The 25,492-nt window shown below is 55.6% G+C and overlaps 1 protein-coding gene and 1 long non-coding RNA gene across 7 annotated transcripts in view; both read left to right on the top strand.

The window, feature by feature from the left end:
• LOC137455747 (uncharacterized) overlaps positions 1–15,707 on the top strand; it is a 28,358-nt gene extending 12,651 nt beyond the window's left edge. The window contains exons 1-3 of one of the 6 annotated variants that reach the window (XR_010990888.1): positions 5,801–5,883; positions 14,387–14,500; positions 15,224–15,707. This is a non-coding gene — a long non-coding RNA (uncharacterized lncRNA). Of the gene's footprint in view, positions 1–5,800; positions 5,884–9,395; positions 9,657–9,860; positions 10,026–12,517; positions 12,685–14,386; positions 14,501–15,223 lie in introns of those variants that run through there. The other 5 variants (XR_010990886.1, XR_010990887.1, XR_010990885.1 and 2 more) reach the window with 5 other exon arrangements.
• Positions 15,708–17,849: 2,142 nt separating this feature from the next.
• HSD17B12 (hydroxysteroid 17-beta dehydrogenase 12) overlaps positions 17,850–25,492 on the top strand; it is a 113,425-nt gene continuing 105,782 nt past the window's right edge. Inside the window, exon 1 of the mRNA XM_068166848.1 lies at positions 17,850–18,175. Within this exon, the coding sequence (XP_068022949.1) occupies positions 18,007–18,175 (169 nt within the window). The 5' untranslated portion in view covers positions 17,850–18,006. The remainder of the gene's footprint in view (positions 18,176–25,492) is intronic.

Here is a 25,492-nt window from a genome sequence, read left to right on the forward strand (position 1 = left end):
TGGGGGTAAGTGGCAGAGGACCTCAAGTCCGTATGATCATCTGAGCTACAGTCATCCTTCTCTCATCTTCCTCTTCAAATAAAATTGTTTTCAAGGCCAGGCTGGATGAGGCTTTGAGCACCCTGGGCTAGTGGGAGGTGTCCCTGCCCCTCACAAGGGATTTGAACGAGATGATCTTTCAGGTCCCTTCCAACTCAAGCGGTGCAATGATTCCATGATTCTTGGTGAGATGTTTGGGTGACAGAAAGGGGTTTGGATGTTGGTGTGTTTGCTTAAAGGATAACATGGAGATGTTGTTTTGTTCTTTTCCTCCCTGTGTTGTGTCCATGCTGGTTTAGATCTCTTGGTCAGCTGGTCTTTAGCTAGAAGCTGGAGAAGGTGGCACTGGGAATCTGTGGGGTTGCATCACGTTGGTTGTTTCAAATAAGGCCAAATGGCATCTCTAATGCCCCTGGAGAGATTAATTCTCTGCATCTCTGACAGCCCCTTGTGCAAACAGGAAGATGCTGTTGGCTCCCAGGCACGAGGAGAGGTCCTCAACATGACTGGGAGGCTCTCCATGCAGCCCCAGCAGCTGGCCTGGCTGCTGCTGCGCTCATCTTGGTGTCTCCTGTGTGAGTTAGGATCAGGGCCCTGTTCAGGCTGTCAGGAAAGAGTCAAGACAGCTCCAGTTTGGTGTGTTTGAAGTTGAACTAGAATGAGAAAGAGGTGACAAGCCCAGTGATCCTGGACTGTGCTCCCTAACCCTGCCACTAATACTCTTTGACCTGCTCACTTCTCTGTTTCCCATGAGGTTCAACCTACCTGTCACGACAGTGACTCCACACCACAGTTCCCAGGGGTGTGACCATCACATACGCCAGAGGACACACCTGATGCCTTCCAAACTAAAGACATTAACAAGGATCTGCTGATAGTTGTTCAGCTCCTTGTTTCCTGATGGGAAAAGGAGAGAGGAGCAGGGTGCCTCTGAGATAAGCTCTTGTGCTGTGTCAGGACCTTGCAGGAGAAGGGTTGTGGACCATTAGGAAGCCCAGGGAGAGACTGCAGAGCTCTTCAGGGCTGCTGGTGTGGCTGGACAGGGCAGTTCCCCTTTTCTGTACTTTAGGAATGAGTGTGGCATTAAGGATCTTCAAGAGAACAGCAACCTTCTGTGTGTCTCCCTTCCCAAAGAATCATAGAATGATTTGGGTTGGACAAGACCATAAAGATCATCCAGCTCCAACCCCCCCCCCCCCCCGGCGTGCGCAGGGACATCTTCCACTTAGCCCAGGTGGTTCACAGCCCCATCCAACCTGGCCTTGAGCACCTCCAGGGAGAGGGTATCCATAACCTCCCTGGGCAACCTGTTCCAGTGCCTCACCACCCTCACTGGAAAGAATTGCTTCCTAATCTCCACTCTCAGTCTCCCAAGAACACCAAACCTCTTCCCATCATCGTGGCCAGGCAGCTGTCTTCTGCCCCTCTGCCACACTCACGCTGTTTCCAAGGGTTCATTGACAACACTTGGCTGGGAGGCTATCCTCAGATAGCAGATGACAGAAGGTAAATAGCTAAAATTATCTGCTTAGTCAAAGTAAAGCCAAAACCACAAGGGAGGGAATCTAGGGAGGGGTGCTGCAAAGGAAATGGTTTCTACAAGTGCACCACCAAGATGGTCTTCAGATGTCTGTTCCAACCCCTACTGCTCTGTGAGTCTGTACAGAGCAGCAGTGGAGAGCAAAGCAAAGTCCTGAAACACTGCCTCTAAAAGAACACTGAGGAAGCCTTCTTATGGCCTTCCAGGATCTGAAGGGGACTATGAGAAAGCTGGGAAGGGACTTGTGAGGGTGTCAGGGAGGGATAGGACTGGGGGGGATGGAGCAAAACTAGAAGTGGGGAGATTGAGATTGGCTGTGAGGAAGAAGTTGTTGCCCAGGAGGGTGGTGAGAGCCTGGCACAGGTTGCCCAGGGAGGTGGTGGAAGCCTCCTGCCTGGAGGTGTTTGTAGCCAGGCTGGAGGTGGCTGTGAGCAACCTGCTGTGGTGTGAGGTGTCCCTGGCCATGGCAGGGGGCTGGGGCTGGCTGAGCCTTGGGGTCCCTTCCAAGCCTGACAATTCCATGATTCTATGATTTTGAAACAAGCCACTGTAGTGCACTCTAATTGTTTCTCTCAGTGCTCCTGACCCATTGTCATTAATGGATGGATATCTGCTGATTTCACCAGGGTCTGCTGAATTTAAGCTTCATCAGATCTTAGAATCATAGAAATGTTGAGATTGGAAGAGACCTTCGAGAGCATCGAGTCCAACTGCTCACACAGAGCTCACAGTCCCACCACTACCACCAAACCACATGCCTCAGCACCATTTCCAAGCACCTTTTCAATACCTCTTGGGATGGTGTCTCCACCACCTCCCTGGGAAGCCTTTTCCAGGGCTTGGCAACCCTTTCCGTGAAGGAATTGTTCCTAATATCCAACCCCAACCTTGTGCCCTTGGCACAATCAATCATCAAGAGATTGGTACAATTTGGGGGGTTTGCCTTAAAAGCTGACATGGTAGAAGGTAGCAGGAGCAAAGGCTTTCACCCAAGGCACTTGATCTCTGGGGGGGATGCAGCCCTGAGTGGAAGCCTCGTGTGAAATCCACGTGACAGCTACATCCCACCAAAACACTGTCTCAACAGCTCATTGCAGAGGAGGAACTTCAGGGACAAAGAGTGGATGTTGGTACTTAAAGGGATGTGGCTACACTGGGAGGTGTTGGGAGTCTGTCAGGGTCCCTGCTGTGATCCTGCTTTGTGGTGAGCCCTGGTGGCCCTGGTGATGGCAATGCTCTGTCTTTGCCTGGCACTGAAGCATAGCACTGTTGACCGAGATGGCTGAGTAACCCTTCTGGGGATGCAGCTGTGCTTGAAATCCAGCCTGTGTGTGAGCCTCACCTTGAACTGGCCTTGGAAACACAGGAGGTATTTTCTGGGGACAGGAGAGGAGAGGGGGAGGCAGGGAAAGAAGGTGGAAGGAAATTCTTTGAGAAAGGTGGTGGTTCCTCCTCTTCTGTGTCAAGATATCCAGGCAAATGTGGCTGGGGAGGGACCTTTGACAAGGGCTTGTAGTGACAGGACTGGAAGCAATGGATTGAAGCTTGAGGAGGAGAGAGTTGGACTGGAGATGAGGAAGAACTTCTTTCCAGTGGGGGTGGTGAGGCACTGGCACAGGTTGCCCAGGGAGGTTGTGGATGCCCCCTGCCTGGAGGTGTTCCAAGGCCAGGCTGGATGAAGCCTTGAGCAGCCTGGTTACGCAAATATGTGGTTTGGAAACTTGGATGAAAGAAGGTCCTGGGGCAAGGCCAGGGTGGTTCTGTATGGGTCAGAGCCTTTCACACAGTTTGGGCTTGCCAGGAGGAGGAGAAATAGTTCTTTGCAGTTCTTTCCTCCCCAGTGAATGGATCCCCCCTGTAATTTTGACCCTGTGTCAAGAAGGGGATTGATCACTAATTGACAAGCACAGAGAAAGGTAAATGCAGAAGCTGTTTTGTGGGGGGGGGTTGCTGTTGTTTTGTGGCTTTTGGGTTTGTGTTGGTTTGTGGGTTTTTTTTTTTCCCCTGGAGTTTGCACAGGAAAAGAATTGCAGGCAAACGTTGTACGTTGTAAGGGTATCCAACCCCTCTCCCCCGTCTTCCCCCCCCCACCCCTCCCCCAGATGACAGACCCAGCGTGAAGGGCACACTCCCTACCGATTTCAGGCAAAGAGGGAGTAGAACATAGCCTAACATCATCCAGTTCAGAGCTGCTCCTTTAGGGATGCTGCCCAGCACATTCACACCCTCCCAGAGGATTTTTTCCCCCCCCCCCTTCTTTCTTTCTTAGCGTCCTGGGAAAGAGAGGGGCACAAACCCTTGGTGTGAGAAGGGTAATGAGGATTGTTTACAAATGTAAACGTCTTCCTTTTTGGCTGCTGAACTGAAAACAGCAAAGCTTGGACCAGGGCATGGAAAGTGAAAGTGAGCTGGGAGCAAAAGTGAAACCAACAGGCACCTCTCCCTCCCCAAGCTGGAAGGGAAAGGGCTGGAAAAGTCAATCCCAAACAGCTGATAACCCGGCAGGAAATTGGGGGTTGAAGGGTTCCTTTACTTTTATCAGCACGGCATAATGTTGCCAGTGATCTCCAGGAGGATTTCCCCTAAGAGAGGTGTTCTGCTTTGGATGGCTTTTGTTGGTGATTTGTTTGGTTTGGTGGTTGTTGGTTTGTTTTTTTTTTTCCCTCGATGGTATGGCTTTAAAAAAAAGCCAGAATTGGTTAAAAATGTCTAGTTTTTATTGTGTGATGTTAAGGGGCATTGCTGCACGTTAGCTCTTTGCCCTTTTTTGTAGCTGACATCAGGTTGGGATGCTAATAGGAGCAGGACAGGCATCCCCTGGCTTTGCAAAAGTATCAATGACTTAAATCAGCCAGATCCTGGTGAAGGAATAATAATGATAATAATAATAATAATAATAAATAAGCACCTTTAAAAAGGTAAGAAAATGCTGTTAGAATGTGTTTGGTGTGTAAAACACTGGGGGGAAAAACAAACAGTGAGAGCTGGTGCAGCAAATGGGAGAGAGAGAGACATTCAGCTGGTCCTGCTCAGGCTAATAGGATCAACAGGAGACAAAGGTGGGGAAAAGTGGGCAAAGCCCAAAGCAAGGAGCAGCAGAGAGACGAAAAACAGCACTAGGTGCTGGGGGGGAGAAGAGGAGGGGGGAAAGGAGTTACAGAAGGAAACACTGTGCAAAAAAAAAAGCTTCCTTGGTTTGCATTTCTCAGAGTCCTGGAAATTGAGCGTGGGAGCAGATTGCTGGGATCCTTGCAGTGTGTGGTGGGGGGTAAAAACGTGTGGAGGGAGAAAAGTAAAAGAGGGAGGAAAGATTTCAGCACAGGCAGCCCCTTTTTTGTTATGTTTAACAACAACAACAACAAAAAAAAAGGACAGTTTAGTCATGAATCCTACACCCTAGAGAGCTGAGGCTTTCTGACCATGACTTGCATTGATAAGGCTTCTTAAATGACAAACTGAAAGGAGGAGGTTGGGGCAGGGCAGATGCTGTGAATTTGGACTCAATACCTTCACTTTTTTCCCTCTTAAGTGTGTTTGAAAAAGGAGGTGGGGGGGGGGGAAAGAGCATTTAAAATGGTGTCTGGACAGTGATTTGAGCTGGTATCTTCCTCACAGGTGAAGGGAAGAGAAAGAAGGCTCCAAAACTGGAGGCCTGGTTAAAATGCTGCAGCTTGACAAATAAGTAGGCAATAACAAAAAAGGACAGAAAGGGAAACAAAAGAAAACAAATCCGAGGTAGAGCAAAGCAAAGGAAAGCAGCACTGCATTTATCCAAGGAGCTGGCCAGCTGTGAAAGCAGGAGAGGGCAAAGTTGTTGGGGGGAAAGGAATCACTCAGGACTCTGTCCTTCATGGAAATGGCTTTAATAAAACACAACAAATGACATCTCAATATTTGTAAAAGAAATTATTTATTATCTCCCCCCCCCCCCACTTTAATGTAAAATCAGGTGAAATGTGTCTCCTGAGCAGAGCATGCAGCCTCTGCAAACTGACAAGCAGCTCTGGAGAGAGGCTGGCACCTGGCTTGGCTATGTAGGGAGCTGGGGCTGGGGTTTTTTTTGGTACCTGATTTCCCCCCCAAAAAAAACAATTCTGAGGGCTCCGGTTAGAGGGTCCTAGGAGTTTTTAAAAGGCTTTTCAGACCAAGAAGTGAGGGCCAGAAGATGTGAGCATGAAATCCAGGGGGCTAAGGAGGCGCTAATTTGGATCTGCTCTCTCTTGTGTTGCAGGGAGCGCGGCGTAGCCCCTGCTATGGAGAGGAGGAAGGACAGGCAGCCATGGGGAGCGAGTATCACTCCTCAGGTAACGTGCCCTTACGCTCAGCTTTAAAAAGAGAGAGGAAAGAACTCTTCTGGTGGGATTAAGTAACCTCTGGCCTTTTGGCTTTCTTGTGTTCGGAGTTTATTGGCCTGTAAGATGAACACAACTATTTGGGGCATAATTGGAGGGAGGTGAGGAGGCAAAAGGTTGTGAGGGAGGGAAGGTGACTTGCCAAGTCCTTCCCAGGTCTGGTGGGCTGGAAGAGAGCAGCAGTGCTGGGCTGGATTTTCTCGCTCCAAGGTGCAAAGATCAGGAGGGTACAGAAAGAGAGACGTCTGTACGAGCGAGGCCGTGCGTTCGTTCTGCCTTCCCCTGGTGTTTCGATAGCAGAGGAGCTGGAGCTGGGTGCTGTTGTTTGGGGCTGGTCAAGACAGCTAAGAAAACCCCAAACCAAAATGCCCAAGGAGCTCTAATTGTCCGTGGCTTCATGGGAGTGACAAAAATATTTGATGTGGGAGCAATTGAAAGCGAGTCTGGCTTGGTTAGGTGGAAGGCACGGTAGCTGGTTTGGAAGTAGGCTGGGGAGTCCAGCACGAGCCGGCGAGCGGCGGAAAGCTGTAGGCAGGAGGTCTTGGAGAGAACGCTGCTCCTTGGGGTCGAGGCGGTCCATAAGTGACATTTTCTGATGAGGCGAGAGGTGCTGTTTTGGGGAGGTTTTAGGTGGTTTTGTGTGAGGTCATTGGGAGAGGGAGAGCAGCTGTGCTGAAGCGTTGGGCTGGTTGTTGCGTTCCGGCACATATCTTCTTCCTCCTTTCTGGTCTGAACTGTTGGATTCGACTCTGAGAACTGAGGCAAGGAGATGCAAATTCCATTTACCAAATGGGATGCTTGGAGCAGTTGATAATTTTAAAGGGGGGGGGAAAGGCTTAAAAATGCTTAGAAGGCTCTAAAAATCTCTACTGTTTTTCTGTAGCCCTTTTAAAAGGAAAACCAAAACCAAACCAAAAATCAACCAACAAAAAAAAACCCAACAACAACAACAACCAAAAACCCCCACCCTAAAACCCCCACCCCAAACATCCCAATGAGAATATTTCCACTGGCAAAATAATAGACAATAACTAAAACCCCAATTTAAGCTGTTGTTAGGAGGGCTTGGAAAGGGACAATCTTGAGGCTGAAGGAGCCAGGGTTTGGCAGCATTTTTCTTCCCTTAGTCTCCCTCTTTTTAACGTTGGGTTTGGTTGGGTTTTTTTTTGGGGGGGAGGGAGGGAAAAATGAAAAGCTTTAATTCTAAAAAGAATAAGCAAATGAAAGTGGCTGGAGGGCAGGATGCTTGGCATCAGGTGAAATCTGTTTCCTGAGGAGCAGGTTGCTTTGGAAAGCTTGAGCACCGTGTTCAGAGCTCAAAAAGTAGTTTGGGGGGGGAGGAAAATGATTCAAGATCTTCCTTTCCTTACCTGAGGAATCCCTTTGAGAAGTCCCTGCTCCCTGTTTGCCAACCACATTGGAGTATAGTTTTTTTTTGCTCTTGTTGCTGGTATTATTTTATTAGGCCCTCTGTATTTGGGTTAAGACTGGCTTAAAATTCACTTAATTAGGTCCTCCTGCAATTGTAAAAGCGATTGTAAAAAGAGAAACCACCAGGAGGATGGTGGTAGCAGGGCAAAACACAACCCTCTCCTCGCCTGGGATCCTGCAACAGAGCCCTTTTAAGGTGCCAGCTGAAAAACAAACTGAAACTCGAATCAGTACATTGAGGGTGCTAGCACTAAAAAAAAAAAGGCAGGCCGGGTCCTGATGGAATGTGGAATCCTGCAGCAGGGAGCAGGGATTTTGGGGGGGGGGGGGGGAAGCACATCTGGAAGGTGGCAGAGAGAGGATCGTCGACACCTTCCAGTCTGGAGGGGGGGGGGGGGGTCTGCAGCACTGTCCTTTTGAGGGCTTTTAAAAGGCTTTCTTAGAGCTTTGTTAAGAGATGTTTGTGGTTCACGTGGAAGAGGGGACAAAAAGAGGCGAGGGTGGGGGCTGCAGGTGAAGGCAGCTGGCAGCTGATTTGTGTTTCCCCCCCAGGAAATTTGGGCAAAAGCACCAAAGGGAAAAAAAAAACAAACCCACCCAAAACAAAACAAAAACAAACCCCAAACAAACCAACCCCAAACAATTGTCAGGGCGAGGAATAAATCGCAGCGAGTTGTACGTGGTGCCGTTTGGAAGAAGAGTGGCTGTGAATTGGCTTGAAAGAAATCTTCCCCCTCCTTGGGAGTGTCTGAAAAAAAACAGTGCCATCGAGGGGGGGGGAGGAAAAAAAAAAGGGGGGGGGGGGAGAAGAAAAAGAGGCTTTCCACTTGTGTGAAGCTGCTGAAGAGCTATTAAAAATAGACCACCACCACACCACCCCCCCCCAAAAGAAAAAGAGCTTTAGATCAGCTTTTATTATTGATAAGGTTTCTATTTAAAAGCAGGAAATCGTCTGTTTCTTTCCCTCTGCGCTGTTTAGGGTATGAAATCCAGAGGAGGCTCGTGGCGATTTATTCATTGTAGATTGTTGTTGTCGTTGTTAAAGGAAGTGTTCACACGAAATAATCGGGCAGGGGGTGGGTTTGGCTTCAGGATTTTCACTGGGGGGAGAGGGGGGATAAATAACTAAATCCAAAACAACACAGCAGCCGCCCTCCCCGCCAAAAAGCAAGCAGCCTCTGGAGTGTTTGCTGCCGAGCGCGGAGCAGAAGCCAGGTCTCCGTGAAGTCTTGTCAGGCAGTTCCCAGCTCTGGGCATGTTAGTTTTGTGTAGCACCGCAAATTAAGAGCCGTTCGACTCGTTGCATTACCAAATATCGCTCGGGGTGGGGAATAGATGTAAGGGGATGGAGCTCAGCCTGCTGGGGCGGGGGGGGGGGCACCTGGGGCAGACCCTGCTGGTTTTTACTCCTTGTGCCATCAACTCCTCCATCCCTATCCCTCACCCCCCACCTCCCAGAATGGATCCTGGCTCTCTGGGCTGTTTAAACTTCGCCGTCCGCACAGCATTCTGCCGTTTGAAGAGAGAAGCTGGCAGGGTGCTGCGCTGGGCACCTGCGTGAGCAGCGCCGGGCAGCGGGGAGAGAGTAGGACGGCTCGGGCGGCAGGGTAACCCTCTGCCTTACTCTGCTTTTCAGTTTGTTGGTGTTGTTGTTGTTGTTTTAATAGGGGCCTCCTAAGGCTGTTTTTTTTCGTGCTCAATGGATTTAGTACCATTTGCCCTCCCTAACAAAAATTGTGATTAAAAAAAAAACCCACGAATACTAAAATGGTGTTTTTGTTATCCCCCGAACAGCGCTGTTAAACCTCAAACGGAAACCCCTGCCAGGCGGCGGTTAATTAACCACCCCCCCACCCCTGCCAGCGCTCCGACTAGCACCCAGCGGCGGGGACGCAGGGCCCGCGGTCGGGCCGCGCGCGCAGCAGGCAGCGGCGGCAGAGGCCGGGCCGAGGGCAGCCGCGCGCAGGAGCGGCGGCGGCGGCGGAGGAAGAGGGGGGAGCCAAGCCGGCGTCGGAGCGGCCTGTGCCCCGCAGAGGGTTCCGGCGGCGGGCTCGGGCAGGCCGGGAGTTGTAGGCGCGGCGCGGCTCGGCGCGGTGCCGGCAGCGCTGGGCAGCGCCGGCACGGCACGGCACGGCACGGCGGAGCCGCTTCTCGCCGCCCGGCCCGCGCCCCCCTGCCCTCCTCCCTCCTCTTCCTTCACCTGCGGAGCGCTCGGTAACGGAGCTGCCCCTGCGGCCTGGGCCTGCCGCGGCGGCCTGCCGCCTCTGCCCGGCAGCCGGCTCCCGGCTTGTAAGGTGAGAGGGGGAGAAGGGAGAGGCGGGAAGGCGGCGCAGGGCAGCCCGGAGCAGCCCCGCAGCCGGCGGGCGCTCGGCACTCCGGCGGGCTGGCGCTGGGACCGGCGCTGCAGGGAGCGGCGCTGCAGGGACCGGCCAACGAGCACGGCGCGGGGCGGGGGCGGGGAGGAGGAGGAGGAGGAGGAGGAGGAGGAGGAGGGAGGATGTTGGAGGTGCTCCTTTGGGCCCAGCCTGCGGAATCAGCTCCTGCCTGAGCGTCCTGCGGCTGGGGCAGCAAGCTGGAGGTGGCCGGGGGGGTGTGTGCGCGGAAGGAACGACAGCTCCCAGCGCCTGAAATCAACCGGGCTGGAGGGAATTCGGTAGATTTTGGTTGGTTTGGTTTGGGGGGCGAGGGGGGGATTGGTGTTGGTGGGTTCTCCCCCCCCCCTTCCTCTTCCGCCCCCTTCCTTAACTCTCGGGAAGCCAAGCCTCGGGAGCTGGGTGGACGTGGGGCTGAAACTTGCTGAGATGGAACAGGTCTTGGTGGGGAGCGTCTGTGTTTTTCCCCCTTGTTTAATTCTAAATCCCCTCGAAATGCAGCGGGGAAAGGCAATGCATTTGTTAACTAAGCAAGGAAGAGGTGCAGGGAGAATGACGCCGTGAGCCCAAACGAACGCGCACCAAGAAAGGGGAGGGAGGGAAGGGAATATCCCAGGGTAGGTTTCTTCCCTGTCGCATCCGTTAGAGCTCAGTTGAGAGAGGGAGACTGGGAGGAGCTCTTCCAACTTGCTTGGCTTTATGTCAGACAGGAGCTCATCCCTTTCTGCCGGTGATCATCGCCCGAAACAGAGTCCTTAGGGGGTACCTAGGTGGGTGTCAGTTGTCGGTTGGGTTTTTGGGTGGTTTTCCTTTCTTTCTTTCATTTTTTTTTTGGAAGGGAAGTGTTGTCCTAGTGGAGGAAGGGGAAAAAAAGAAAAAAAAAAAAGGCAGATGTTATTTGGCTTCTAAAAGAAGTCGTTGGGAAGGCAAAAGGGCTGAGTGGGGAAGTGGCTGCTTTGCAAAGCCTGCCGCTTTGGAACGTGCGGAGTTGAGCTGGGGAAGAGGACTTGAGAGAGCAACCAGCAAATCCAGAGCAAACTGCAATACCCAAGGGGAAGGGGAAGGGAAGCGTGGCTGATGGCTCAGGAAGTGCTTTTCAGCTTGGTCAGGCTGTGGCTTGCCGTCCTCCTCCGAAAGGAGCCCCGCGGTGCTTTTCCAGCTCTCCCCACAGGAAGTGGAGGTTGCTGGGCGCTCTGCTGGCAGCAGCAGCGGTGAGCTGAAGTGCAGCGGAGTCTTGGCAGACTCTGCCAGGCTCCTTGGTTCTCTCCTGCTGGGAACTGCTGGGCAACAACTCCAGGGAGAAGGAGCTGAATGTGCTGGTGGACAACAGGTGCACCGTGAGCCGGCAGTGTGCCCCCATGGCCAGGAAGGCCAAGGGGGATCCTGGGGTGCGTGAAGAAGAGTGTGGCCAGCAGGTTGAGGAAGGTTCTGCTCTATTCTGGGGCCTGTTCTGGGCTCCCCAGTTCAAGAGACACAGGGAGCTACTGGAGAGTAGTTCCATAGCAGAGGCTATGAAGATGCTGAGGGGCCTGGAGCAGCTCTGGGAGGAGCAAAGGCTGAGAGCCCTGGGGCTGAGAGCCTGCAGCAGAGCAGCCCCAGAGGGAAGCTGGTCAGTCCTCAGCAAGAGCTAAAGGACCTGTGGGGGGCCAAGAGGCTGGGGCCAGGCTGTTTTCAGTGGTGCCCAGGGACAGGACAAGGGGCATTGGATGCAAACTGGAACCCAGGAGGTTCCATCCAAGAGGCACTTCCAGGAGTGTCACCAGTTCTTCCTCCTCTTGTGCTGTGTTACACCACTTGAGATACTGCTGAGTGGAGGAGCAAATGGATGGCTGTGAGCAGCCTTCGGATGAGGAGGTTGATAGCTCCATGGGCATGAGTCACTGACAAAAGCAAAGCAGCCAGTGCTGTAAGGTGACACAAACCCAAGGTGTTGGTGCTGGGTTTAGGGGCAGGATGAGTCCCTCCCTTTGCTGGTTTGACCCCACCAAGCCCAGCAGGGATGTGTCCATATGGATGCTTACATGGATTGCATATGTGCAGCCTGAAGCAGCAGTGCTAAGTGGTGGTGGTGGTGGTTGGTTGCCTTTCATTACTGTTTGTAGATAGGCTTTGGAGCCAGAATATCCCTGCTGGAGGATCGTCAGATTTGCACTCCTGTCTCCAGAGGAACAATGATTTATGTCCCTTGACTGGATGGGGATGTTGTGGTGGTGTCTTGGGTCTTGCACAGAACCATGGAACGGTTTAGGTGGGTAGGGACCTTTAAAGTCACCCAGTCCCATTCCCTCTACAGTGAACAGGGACCTTGCAAGGAGAGCAGGTTGGTCAGAGTCCCCAGCAGCCTCACCTGGGGATGGGGCTTCTGCCACTTCTCTGGGCATCCCGGGCCAGGGTCCTACCACCCCCAGTGCAAACAATTTCTTCCTTCTCTCCAGTCTCAGTCTCCCTCTTTGAGTTCAAACCATCCCCCCTTGTCCTCTCACATCAGGCCCTGCCCAGCACTCTGTCCCCAGCTTTCTGCTCAGCCTCTTGAGGCACTGCAAGGCCCCCAGGAGGTCTCCCTGCAGCCTTCTCCTCTCCAGGCTGCACAACCCCAGCTCTCCCAGCCTGGCCTCACACAGAGGTGCTCCAGCCCTCTGGCAAAGCTAATCCACCGGCGTGTGGAAGAGAGGAGGTGTTGTGTGATCCCTGCCCCATGGCTGTGAGCCAGCCCCTGCCAGCTGGGCTCCGCCAGGGGCCATAGGGGCAGGGGAGGAGGAAGGGCTGGAGACACAACCTCCTGCCCAGCGTAGTCCAGGAAAGGATGGGGTGGAGGAGGGTTGTGTCGACCGTGTGGTGCTGTGGGTGAGCAGTGGGCTCTGGATCACAGAACCACAGCATTCCAGGGGCTGGAAAGGACCTCAAAAGCTCATCCAGTCCAACTTCCCTGCCAGAGCAGGAACACATCCAGGTGAGTTGTGAATATCTCCAGGGTAGGAGACTCCACAACCCCCCTGGGCAGCCTGCTCCAGATGAGGAGATGAAGGATGGTCCTCAAGTGTAGTCCATCCTGTGGGTGTGAGAGGGAAGGTGTCATGTGGGGTGACAGTGAGTGCTGGCAGTGGGGTGAGGGACGTGGTCTCCTGACCTTTGACCACCTTCTGTACACAGGGATCTGAGTCTCTTATCTACAGCTAGGCAAGCAGGCAGCAGAGGCAGCAGGGATTAAACCGTGAGGGCACTGTGGTTGGTGTCCACAGGAGGTGCTTTCAGCTCCAGACCAGTCCCTTTCTCTGGCTGGAGGGTAGGAGAAGGCTGACCTTCTGTTGCCATGGCCCATGTTCTGTCTCTTCACTGAGCACATGGAGTGACAGAGTTGTGTCATTGGATGAGGCCTTCAGGATCATCCACTCCAACCCTTCTCTGACTTGACCAAGGCTGGGGCTGAACCGTGGCCCTCAGCACCACATCTCCCCCAGGGGTGGGGATTCAGCCCAGCTCTCTGAGCATCCTGGGCAGTTCCAGTGTTTGAAAAACCTTTCAGTGAAGAAGTTTCTTCTGATGCCCGACCTAAGCCTCCCCTGCTGCAACTTGAGGCCATTTCCTCTCATTCTATCACTTGTTACAATGGAGACCAGCCCCCACCTGGCTCCATCCTCCTTTCAGGGAGTTGTAGAGAGCAGTGAGGTCTCCAATCAGCCTCCCCTTCTCCAAACTAAACACCCCCAGGTCCCTCAGCTGTTCCTCACCAGCCCTGTGCTCCAGACCCTTCCCCACTTCATTGCCCTTCTCTGGACACACTCCAGCCCCTCACTGTCGTTCTTGGAGTGAGGAGCCCAAACCTGAACCCAGTATTTGAGGTGTGACCTCACCAGTGCTGAGCACAAGAGATGTCTTCTTCAGGTACTGGAAGAGCTGGGCAGGAGGGTGTGTAGTGTGCTGCTCAATCCAGGAAGGACAGTGAGGTCCTGGAGCAGCTCCAGAGAAGGGCAACGAAGCTGGGGAAGGGTCTGGGGGGAAGGGTCTGGAGAGCTGGGCTGGGGAGGAGCAGCTGAGGGAGCTGGGGGTGTTCAGTGTGGAGAAAAGGAGGCTGAAGGGAGACTTTCTGGTTCTCTACAACCCCCTGAAAGGCGGTTGGAGTGACACAAGGGCTGGTCTCTTCGCCCTATCTCAAGTAATAGGATGAGAGGAAGCAGCCTCAGCTTGCACCAAGGGAGCTTTAGGTTGGACGTTAGAAGAAACTTCTTCCCTGAAAGGCTTCTCCAAGACTGGCCCAAAAACCACTCCCTCAGCCCAGGGAGGTGTTTCAGAGCTGCAGAGGTTGTGCTGCTGAGGGCCATGGATTAGCTGCAGGCTCAGCAGAGTCAGAGGATGGTTGGACTGGATGATCCAGAAGTTCTTTTCCAGCCCAGACGGTTCAGTGTGAGCTGTGGCCTTGTGTTCTGGCTGCACTTCTGATGGACCTGTGGCAGCAAGGCAGAGCTCCACAGCTGAAGCTCTTCTCTTGCTGGATGCAGTTTTGTCCTGCTGGTTGTGTTTGATTTCTGCTCTCTGCTATGGGTTTCCTTCCTTTATGTCTCCTTTTGAGGTCTTGCTCTCCATCGTTCCTCATCCTGACTGGCTGCTGGGTTTTGACTCCCTAACTTTGTCCCTCTTGTGATCTGCCCTTGCAGCTTGGCCACTTCCCTGTGATGTAGCAACACAGCTGAGCCGTGGGTGGACTTAGGCTTGCATCAGCTGGAGTGAGGAGAGGTGGCTGTGGGAACTGTGTGGATCTCTGGAGCAAGGTACCTCCTAGATGTGTGTGTGCATGCCGAGGTCTGATTGTGCAACCCAACCCCCTCCTGCTCCTTTGGGCTTTGCAGGGGGAAATGCAAACCAACCTCCAAAGCTTGGGGGAAGAGCAGGATGGAACCCTTAGTCCAGGAGTGTGTGATGACCAGAAGAAAGAGGCTCCAAACCCCTCACCTGAGCTTTGCATCGTTCTTCCCCTTCCAACCAGTCCCTTTCCCTGCCTGTGACTCATCTTCTAGAAGCAGCCTTTCAACAGCAGAGCTTCCCCTCCCTGCCTCTGCACCAAGGGATTTATGTTCTGCTTCTCATGAGACAGGAGCAGAGCAGCTTCTCTCCTCACCCACCCTGAGAAGGTGGTTCAGCCAGGTCCCAGGAGCAGTGCTGTGGGCAGTAGATGTTCTGTCAAAGATGGGCAGCTTGGATCAAGGCTTCCCAGGTGCTTCCTGCCCCATTTGTAACTGGCAGCACCCCTGTGCCAGCTGCAGTGTGGCCTCTTGGACAGCCTGGGAGAGGTGGCCTGCTGCCTTCAGCAGGGTGCCCAGCACCATCTGCTTTCCTCCAGCCTCTGCATGTGCTGTCCACTGCCCAGTCTGCTCCTGTTCTCCACCCCTGGTCATTGTACTGTTAGCTCCCACCCCTCACCTCAGCTCTTGCTTTGGCTTTGACTCGTAGCAGATCTCTGACTAGAGCCAAACTGGTTCCTTGTGTCCTTTCAGGTGCTTGTGCTGCATCCTGTCTCTGGTGCCTGGTCCTGGAAGACAGAAGAGTGAGGAGCAGCAGCATGTCCTGGAGTCATACAGTGATGGACTTGTTTTGGCTGGAGAGCATTGAATCCAACCCTTCACCCAGCACTGCCAGGTCATCACTAAGCCATGGCCCTCAGCACCTCATCTCCACAGCTTTGAAAGCCCTCCAGGGATGGGGACTCCACCACTGCCCTGGGCAGCTTGGAGCAAGGGCTGGACAACCCTTCTTGGGGGAGAAATCGTCCCTTGTGTCCAACCTGAATCTCCCCTGATGCAACCTGAGGCCATTTTCTCTTGTCCTATAGCTTGGTACTCAGGAGAAGACACTTAGCATGAACCCTTTGATTGCTGTCAATGATGGGTTTGGGAGTTCAGTGCTGGTCTGTGTGCTTGTGTTTAACAACAGCAAATGTAACCAGTATTTATTAGACTAATAAAGCAGAGAAACTTTTCAGGTCCTGTTCTCAATGAACTTCTTCAGTCTCCTTTCCCATGGGATAAAGGAAAGGTCATGGAGTGCAGTCTTGGGGTGTCTCTGGATGTTGCTGCAGGTGGTTGATGTCACACCAGAGCATCTTGTTGCTCAGTAAGAGGGACCCAGAGAGCTGCATCTTGGGGTTCCTGTTGCAGTCTCAGAAGATTGCATTGAGGGTGCAGCACTCTGGATGCTAACCTGTGGGGTTCAGAAGGGCACGTGAAGCTAGATCTTCCCAGAGGCTGAAGAACAGCAGAGGGCTTCTGTGCTGTGAACAGTAGCAAGGCAAAAAGGTTGAGAGAACGCAGAGTGGGACAAGGAGAAATGAACCAGAGCTTGTGAATCCATCCAGCTTACAGTCTGCAGGAGAGGGGCTGTGGAAGGTGGCTGGATCTGAAGCTGCCAGGGGTTGGCAGATGACCTCCTGTGGCCTGCATCCAGCATCAATGGGGCACATGGAAGGTAACACAAAGGGGTGGAGGATGGGAGCTGGCAAATGGCTGCAGTCTGGGAGCAGTGTTCCAGGGAATCCCAGCATGGTGGGGTGGGAAGGGTCCTCTGGAGATCATCCAGTCCACCCCCCCTGATCAAGCAGGGCACCCAGAGCAGCGTGACCAGGATCACAAGGGCCAAGTGCATTAGGAAGCATGGAATGGTTTGGGGCAGAAGGGACTTTACAGACCACCCAGTTCCAACCCCTCTGCCAAGGGCAGGGACACCTTCCACTATCCCAGGTTGCTCAAAGCCACACCCAGCCTGGTCTGAAACATCCAGGGATGAGGCATCCAAACCTTTGCTGGACAACCTCTTCCAGTGCCTCACCACCCTCAACAGTAAAGCTCTTCCTACTGTCCGATCTAAAGTGACCCTGCCCTAGTTTAAAACCATTGCCCCTTCTCACGGTGTCACAGACCCTTATAAAGAGTCCCCTCTCCAGAGGAGACTCCACAACCTCTCTGGGCAGCCTGCTCCAGGCCTCCAGCACCCTCACAGTGACGTTTTGCCCTGTACTTCAATGAAAGCCTCTGCATTCCAGTGTGTACCCATTGGCCCTTGTGCTGTCACTGGGCACCACATCATCTTATTGATTGGAAATGAACTTTAAGCCCAGGGAGTCCAACTATTAACCCAGCATTATCAACTCCACCACTAAGCCATGTCCCTCAGCACCACGTCTACATGACTTTGAGACCCCTCCAGGGATGGGGACTCCATCACTGCCCTGGGCAGCCTGGTTCAGGGCTTGGCAACCGTCTGGGGGAAGAAGTTGGTAGTCAAGCCCAACCTAAACCTCCTCTGCTGCAACCTGAGGACATTTCCTCTTGTCCTATAACTTGTTCCTTGTAAGAAGGAACCAATCCCCCACCTGGCTCCGACCTCCTTTCAGGGAGCTGTGGAGAGCAATGAGATCTCCCATCAGCCGCCTCAGCTCCAGGATAAGCACCCCCAGTTCCCTCAGGTGCTCCTCACCGGCCCTGTTCTTCGGACCCTCCACTAGCTTCATTGCCCGTCTCTGGACTCGCTCCAGCCCCTGAACGCCCTTCTTGTAGTGAGGGCCCCAAAACCGAACCCCGAATCCGAGATGGAGTTTCGCCAGTACCCAAAAAAGGGCACAACCCGCTGCCAGCGGCAGCTCAGAGCCGGTACCCCCGGTGGCCCCCGCTCCATGGGTGCCGCCGGGGCAGGACGGGCCGGGTCGGCAGCTGCGGTGGGACGCCCCAGGGCTGAACTGTGCCGGTGCCAGGTTCCGTGGCTCCGCACTCAAAGCCTTGCCGGGGGGGGGGGGGGTCCCTGCAGCCCTGCTCGGGCCAAGGCGCAGGCGCCACGGGGCAGGGGGGGATCTGGGGGACAGATTCGGGCGTGAGGCGGAGCCTGAGCATTTTATGAATGGGCTCATATGACGTCAGCAGGGGCGGGCAGCGAGGCCCCAACATTCACCAATGCCGATACACCTCTCAGCTTATCAGCCAATGAGAGCGCGATCTTCGCGTGACGGCCACCCCTCGCGGCCAATGGCGGCGGGCGCGCGGTGCCGACCACGTGGGGCGCAGGCCGCAAGTAGTACGGGGGCGTGTGGCCGCGCGCCGCCTGCCCCCCTCCCTCCCGGCCTGGCGCGGCCGCGAGGCCCGGGGGCGGGCGGGGCCCCCGCGCGTTGCCTGGCAACGCGGTGATTGAACCTCCTCTCAGCCAATGGCGACGCGGCGGGGGCGGGCGCCGTGACGGCTGCGGGCCGGCGGTGGCCGGGAGGGCTCAGTCCGGCCGCGGCCGCCTCCGCAGCATGGTGGGTCCCGTCGTGCTCCCGGCCGCTGGCCTCCTCTCCTGGGTGGGTGCCCTGGGCGCTGTCTACGCGGCGGTGCTGACCTCCTACCGCCTTCTGACCGGTGTCCGTCTCTGGTTTCTGGGTAGTGGCAACAGCGCCGTGGGACCGGCCCTGGGCGCCTGGGCAGGTGAGTGCGCGTCCCGCGCGGCCGCCGGCTTTCCTTGCTCCCCTTCGTCCTCCGGTGCCCGGCGGGGAGTGAGGCGGGCAGGGCGCGGAGTGGGAACCGGGGCGGAGCGGCTGAGTGGGTGTCTGCCTCCCCCGGAGGGCGGCTGAGGGGTACGGGGGTGTTGAGACTCTGCCGAGCGCGTCCCCGCCGACCCGGGCTTGGGCTGCCCCAGTCGGAGCGGGCCTGAGGCAGGGAGCCGCGGGCGGTGTGAACTTCGGCCCGCCGCCGGCAGAGCGGGGGTGGCGGGGAGCGGAGCGGCTCGGGCGGGCGGGCGGTGCGCGGCCGCCCCCTCGGTGCTGGCGCTGGCGGGTGGCTCCGAGCGCCGGCCTCGCACCTCATCGCTGACGTCACGCCCGCCCCGCCGCCCCCGGAGGAGCGGAGCGGAGCTGTTCCTCCCCCCCCCCCCCCCCCCCCCCCTTCCCCAGTCTCGGTCCGGCTCCCGGCGTGGTTGGGGCTGCAGGGACCCCGTTACCGGCCAGCCCGGGAGCAGGTGGAGCGGAGTGTGTCGCTTTCTCGGTGCCGGAGCCCGGTCGCGGGGGTGCTGTGGCAGTTGCCGAGCGCTCGGGAGCGCGGGGGCAGGCCGGGGAACGGCGGAGCGGTGGGACACCCAGCCCGGCAGCCTGGGCGGCGCGGAGCGGCCCGCCGGGAGCAGCGGGACGAAGAGGGGGAGGATGGGACCGGGCTGCCGGCAGCGAGAGCGGCGGCGGAGGGCTGTAGCATGGAGCCGGCATCCCGGGATGCGGGAGCGCGGTGGAAGTTGAGCAGGTGGAGCTGGCGGGTGAACAACTGGACGTGAGCCGGCAGCGTGCGCTCCCTGCCCCGCCTGTGTCCAGCATGGGCAGAAGGGGTAGGGAGGGGGTTCTGCCCCTCTGCTCTGCTGAGACCCCACCTGCAGTGTCGGGGCAGCTCTGGAGTCCTCAGCACAGGCAGGGACCTGTTGGAGCAGAGAGAGAGCGATGCTGGGAGGGCTGGAAGCCCTCTGCTGTGAGACAGGCTAAGAGAGTTGGAGTTCAGCCTGGAGAAGAAAAGGCTCCAGGAAGACCTTCTGGTGGCCTTTCAGTGGTTCAAGAGACTGATCAGAAAGCTGGGGACAGAGTGTTGAGCAGAGCCTGATGTGAGAGGACAAGGGGGGATGGTTTGAACTCAAAGAGGGAGATTGAAGCTGGAGAGAAGGAAGGAATTGTTCCCAGTGAAGGTGATGAGGCTCTGTCCCAGCTTGCCCAGAGAGGTGGTAGAAGCCCCTTGGCTGTAACTCTTCGAGGTGAGGTTGTCTGGGGCTGTGAGCAACCTGCTCCAGTTGCAGATGTCCCCGCCGACTGCAGGGGGGTTGGGCTGGGTGACCTTGAAAGGTCTCTTCTCACCCGAAGCAGCCTGTGGTATCAGCAGAGAGCTGTCACAGCTTAGGTTGTGCTTTTTCTCCCCCCTTCATTTCCCCAAGTCCCAGCCACACGCTGGGCAGGGAGCATCTCTTCCATCTTCCTCTGACACGGCTGTGGTGGTTTCTAGGCAGTGATGAGGAACTGGAAAGTGCTTCTCTGCCTGTCTTAGCCCCTCAGGCTGGGAGAGCTGTGAAATCCATTCCCAGCAGGAGGAGAGGGAAGAGAAAGTGCCTTCTGTGGCTGGGAGTGGAGGAGGTGTGGGCCATAAGAGCAACTGCAGCCTGCACAAACTGTGGGTTTGAGCTGATGGTTGGGAAGGCTGCAGGAGGTGGGAGGAGGGCATCAGGGGCTGTGACTCTGCAGCTGCTTCTCGGCGGTGGAGCTGTAGTAGCAGCAGCCCCAGGAGGAGCTGGTTTGCAGGCTGGCTGGATGTGGCTTTCCAGAGGCCCTCCAGCAGCCAGCACACAGCTCTGTGAAGGGGTGGTTGAGCAACTGAACCTCTGCTGTGGGAGGCAGTGGGAAAGCAGCGATGCTGCTGGGAGCACAGGAGGAGTCCCGGAGAGTGCTGGGGGTGTGGCATGCGCCCGGCTTGAAACGCAGCCACGGGGCCTGGGGCAAGCTGCAGCACTGCCTGCAGAACGAGCGAGGCTGGGAAAGACCTCCAAGGTCATCCAGTCCAACCTCCTACCCAACACCTCAGGGCCACCAGACTATGCCCTCAAGAGCCACATCTGCTGTAGGAGTGAGTCCAACCATCAGCCCAGCCCCACTGTGGCCACCCAACCACCTCCCACGGTGCCATGGCCACCTGTTCCTGGAGCACCTCCAGGGATGGGGACTCCACCACCTCCCTGGGCAGCCTCTGCCAGACCCTGCCCACTCCTGCAGTCAAGGAATGTTTTCCTAAGCTTCTCCTGGAGCAGTTTAAGGCCATTGCCTCTTGTCCCATTTGTAGCTGAGAGAAGAGGTCAGTGCTGGCCTTGCCACAACCTCCTCTCAGGGAGCTAATCACAGAAGGTCAGAGGCTGGAAGGGACCTCGAGAGATCAGCCAGCCCAACCCCCCCCGCCAGAGCAGGTCACTCAGGAACCCATCCAGGCAGGCCTTGAATACCTCCAGAGAGGGAGACTCCACGAGCCCCTGGGCAGCCTGCTCCAGGGTTCTCTCCCTCTCACAGGGAAGTCATGATGCAGGCTCAGGGCTGTCTCCTAGAGAAATGCCACAGCTGTTGAAGATGTGGTGGCACAGCTGACCTGAAGCCTCTCTGGTTTCCTCATGTTGGCTTTGGATACCTCACTGCATTATCAGTGGCCTGTGCTGCTGCATCACAGAAGCCCTGGTGGCTGCCTCCCCCTGTTTCTCATGGTTTCAAACACAGGAGCTTGTAGTGCTTGAGCTAACCATCAGCTGATCAGCTGGAACCACAAACCAGAGCCAGCAGATCTTGTCTTGCTCACATCACAGGATCACAGGGTTGAAAGGGACCTCCAGAGATCCTCAGGTCCAACCCCCTGCCAGAGCAGGACCTTGGAATCCAGCACAGGTCACACAGGAACACATCCAGACAGGGCTGGGAAGGCTCCAGAGAAGGAGACTCCGCAACCTCTCTGGGCAGCCTGCTCCAGGCCTCCAGCACCCTCACAACTGAGAAGTTTTTCCTCCTCCTGTTCAGATGGAACCTCCTGGGTTCCAGTCTGTGCCCACTGCCCCTTGTCCTGTCCCTGGGCACCACTGAGCAGAGCCTGGCCCCAGCCTCTTGCCCCCCACAGCTCCTTCAGCTCTTGCTGAGCATTGCTCAGCTCCCCTCTGGGGCTGCTCTGCTCCAGGCTCTCATCCCCAGGGCTCTCAGCCTTTGCTCCTCCCAGAGCTGCTCCAGGCCCCTCAGCACCTCTGTAGCCTCCCCTGCAGTTCTTTGTCACCGTGAGGATTAATGACCATCATGCTGTAGGAGAGAGTACATCTCTTCCTCTGCTGGTCCTCTTCTGGGTTTGATGCTGGCTGGCTGCTGTCATTCCTGGGTCCATGCAGCCTTTCTACTTCACAACTCTACTGTAGAAGGGCTGGAAGGCCCTTCAAACCCTTTGGAAAAGGCTCCTCAGTGCCCTTGAACTCTCCTTGTGGATCAGAAGTCATAGAATCAATAAGGTTGGAAAAGACCTCAGAGATCATCAAGTCCAACCTCTCACCCAACACCTCCTGACAACTAAACCATGGCTCCAAGTGCCACATCCAATCCCCTCTTGAACACCTCCAGAGATGGGGACTCTACCACCTCCCTGGGCAGCACATCCCAAGGGCCAATCTCTCTGGCTGGGAAGAACTTTCTCCTCAGCCTGAACCTCCCCTGGCACAGCTTGAGACTGTGTCCTCTTGTTCTGGTGCTGGCTGCCTGGGAGAAGAGACCAACCCCCACCTGGCTACAACCTCCCTTCAGGGAGTTGGAGAGAGCAAGAAGGTCACCCCTGAGCCTCCTCTTCTCCAGGCTAAGCAACCCCAGCTCCCTCAGCCTCTCCTCACAGGGCTGTGCTCCAGACCCCTCCCCAGCTTTGTTGTCCTTCTCTGGACACCTTCAGGCTCTCTTCTTGCTTTCTCAGTGGGGTTTTGGTTGCATGAAGTGCAGCTGCTGCTGCCTGTGCTCTAAGTTGCTGGCATTTAGGATGGGATGTGAGGAGGAGGAGGAGGAGGAACACCAACCATGTCAACCAGGGCTGGGTGTCTCCCACTGGGCACAGCAGCAGTGTGGCCTGAAGGTGGTTTTCCTGTGCTCACTCTCAGCTCTGAGGGTCCAGCTGCAGCCTTTCTGGCTTTCCTTGCCCTGAACTCACATCTGACTTGGGTTTGGCTGCAGCAGTGCAGGTTGGGTGGTTTTTCTTGGCCTGGGGTTTCTGTGTGCACCCTGAGAGGATCAGAGCATCCTGCAAGTGCTTTGGTTGGAAAAGACCTCGAAGAGCATCAAGTCCAAACATCAACCCAAGACCACCTGAAGGGGGCTGCTAGAAGGCTGCAGAGGGACTGTTGGCAAAGGCCTGCAGGGACAGGGTGAGGGGCAGTGGTTTGAAATGAGAGCAGAGCAGATTGAGATTGGATGTGAGCAACAAGTTCTGCACCAGGAGGCTGCTGGAACACTGCAGCAGGTTGCCCAGGGAGTTAGTTGAGGCTCCATCCCTGGAGATATCCAAGCTCAAGCTTGAAAATGCTCTGAGCAACCTGCTCTAGTTGAGAATGTCCCTGCTGACTGCAGGGGACTTGGACTGGGTGAGCTTTGGAGGTCCCTTCCAACTCAAACCATTCTATGACAACTAAACCATGCCCCACAGTGCCATGGCCACAGGCTTCTTGAACAGCTCCAGGGATGTGACTCCACCGCCTCCCTGGGCAGCCTCTGCCAGTCCCTGACCACTCCTGCAGCAAAGAGTTGTTTTCCTCATCTCCAACCTAACCCTCCCCTGGCACAATTTCAGGCCATTCCCTCTCATCCTGCCACCTGATACCAGGAAGAAGAGACCAACCCCACCACACTGCACCCTCCTTTCAGGGAGCTGCAGAGAGCAACCTCTTCTGCAGGCCAAACAGCCCCAGCTCCATCAGCCACTCCTCACCAGAGCTGTTCCCCAGACCCTTCAGCATCTTTCTTGCCCTGCCCTGGACACACAGGACACAGGGAGGGCTCCTGCCCTGAGTGCAGCTCTGCCATGCCTCAGGAGCTGGTAAGCAAAGGTAGGGCTCAGAGCTGCCTTGCTTGGAGAGCAGCTTAGCTACACAAAGCACAGCCTTGAGAGCAGCCAAGTGCCAAGGACCCTGGAAACCCCTCAGACCTGCTTGTTGCCCTGCCTTCCCCTGAGCAAGGCAGGGCTGGGGGCAGTGCTGGTGGCTGTGATCCATGATGGGGCTTCCCTTGGGTGGGCTCAGAGTGTCCTCTTGCCCTGGTGCTGTGGCAGCAGCCACTTGGCTTCTCTGTCATTGACAGCTGGGTGTGTTCTGGAGCAGGGAGCTGCCTGCTTGGAGCTCTGCCTTCTCTCCTCTTTTGGGAAGCTGCCTCCTTCTCCGGCAAACGTGGAATGGCTTCTCCCTTTCCCCTCCCCCCCCTTTCTTTTGCCCCTTCCCTTTATTACTTTGGTGAAATGAAGACAAAATCCTGTGGTGGTTGGGGCTGGGCAGGAGAGCCCAACCCCACCATGGCCATGCATTGCCAGGACACCCCCAGGGATGGGGACTCCACCACCTCCCTAGGCAGCCTCTGTCAATCCCTGACCACTCTTGAAGTGAATCTATTTTTTTCTTGATAGTCAACCTAAGCTTCTCCTGGAGCAGTTTAAGGCCACTGCCTCTTGTCCCCTTTGTAGCTGAGAGAAGAGGTCAGTGCTGGCCTTGCTACAGCCTCCTTTCATGTAGCTGATCACAGGATGTCAGGGGCTGGAAGGGACCTCAGGAACTCATCCAGCCCAGCCCCCCTGCCAGAGCAGGAGCACCCAGAGCAGCTCACACAAGAACACAGCCAGGTGGGGTTGGAATATCTCCAGAGAGGGAGACTCCACAACCCCCCTGGGCAGCCTGCTCCAGGGTTCCCTCACAGGGGAAAAATTCTTCCTCCTGTGTCCATGGCACTTCCTCTGCTTCAGCTTCCACCACTGTCCCTTGTGCTGGCATTGGGCAGCCCCCAGCAGAGCCCTTGGATCATTTTTGTGTCCCTCCTCTGGTCTCTCTCTCTCAGCTCTGTGTCCTCCTTATGCAGGGATCTCCAGAACTGGATGTGGTGTTGGAGGAGAGGCCTCTGCAGAGCAAAGTGGCAGAGTCCCCTCTTTTGCCCTGCTGGCCACACTCCTCTGGATGCAGCCCAGGCTTCTAGGTTAGATCTCCTAGGCTAAGAGTATATAGGGTGACTCCCAAACTTACTGACCAGGAACTTGGGTAATAGCAAGCTCTGCATCAGATCTTAGTGATGATCAGGTTGATGAGATGTGATGCTGATGTGAAGAGGAAGAGGTGACAAGCTGGGCTTTGTGCTTGTAGAGCTTTTGAGTTGGCTTTGCTCTGTGAGGTCCCACTGCCAGGGGTCCCTGCAAAGCCAGACCCTCAGGGAGCTCATGGCAGCTGAAGTTCCCCATGGGCCATTCTTGGTACATGAAGTTCCTGTGAAGCTCTTCAATCACAGAATCATTCAGGCTGGCAAAGCTCTTGAAGCTGATCAGGTTCAACCATTAACCCAGCACTAAACCACGCTCTCAGGATCACATCTGTGTGGCTTTGGGACCCCTCTGGGGCTGGTGACTCCACTGCTGCCCTGAGCAGCCTGCTCCAGGCCTTTCAGGGAAGAAATAGTTCCTCATGTCCAACCCAAACCTTCCCTGGTGCAACTTGAGGTCATTTCCTCTTATCCTACCGCTTGCTACCTGGTAAAAGAGCCCAAGCCCCAGCTGGCTCCAGCCTCCTCTCAGGGAGCTGCAGAGAGCAGTGAGGTCTCCCCTCAGCCTCCTCATCTCCAGACTGAACCCCCCCAGCTCCCTCAGCTGCTCCTCCCAGCCCTGTGCTCCAGACCCTTCCCCACCTTCATTGCTCTTCTCTGGACCTGCTGCAGCACCTCACCATCCTTGTTGGAGTGGGAAGTCAGTCAGATGGTTAATGGCAGCCTAAAGCCTCCACAGACAGGTTGTGCACTCCAGCACTGACCTGGTGGGAGCCTGCTGGTGTCACTGAGAAGTTTGACAAGCAAGGTGACTTCTGCTCCTCAGCACCAAGTCCATTGGTGGCTACCTTGATGTGTTTTCCACAGCTGAGGGTCAGCCCACACAGCTCAGCTGAGGACACTCTTGCTCTGCAGGTGTGCAGTGAGAGTTGTCAGGTCACAAACCACTGCTGCAGACCAGAACATCCAGCCTGGTGCTGGGGGTGAAGAAGGATTA

The sequence above is a fragment of the Melanerpes formicivorus genome, unplaced genomic scaffold (genome assembly GCF_026170545.1).
Source record: "Melanerpes formicivorus ecotype bairdi unplaced genomic scaffold, bMelFor1.0.p_v2 SCAF_108, whole genome shotgun sequence".
In the NCBI taxonomy this organism is placed as follows: Eukaryota; Metazoa; Chordata; class Aves; order Piciformes; family Picidae; genus Melanerpes; species Melanerpes formicivorus.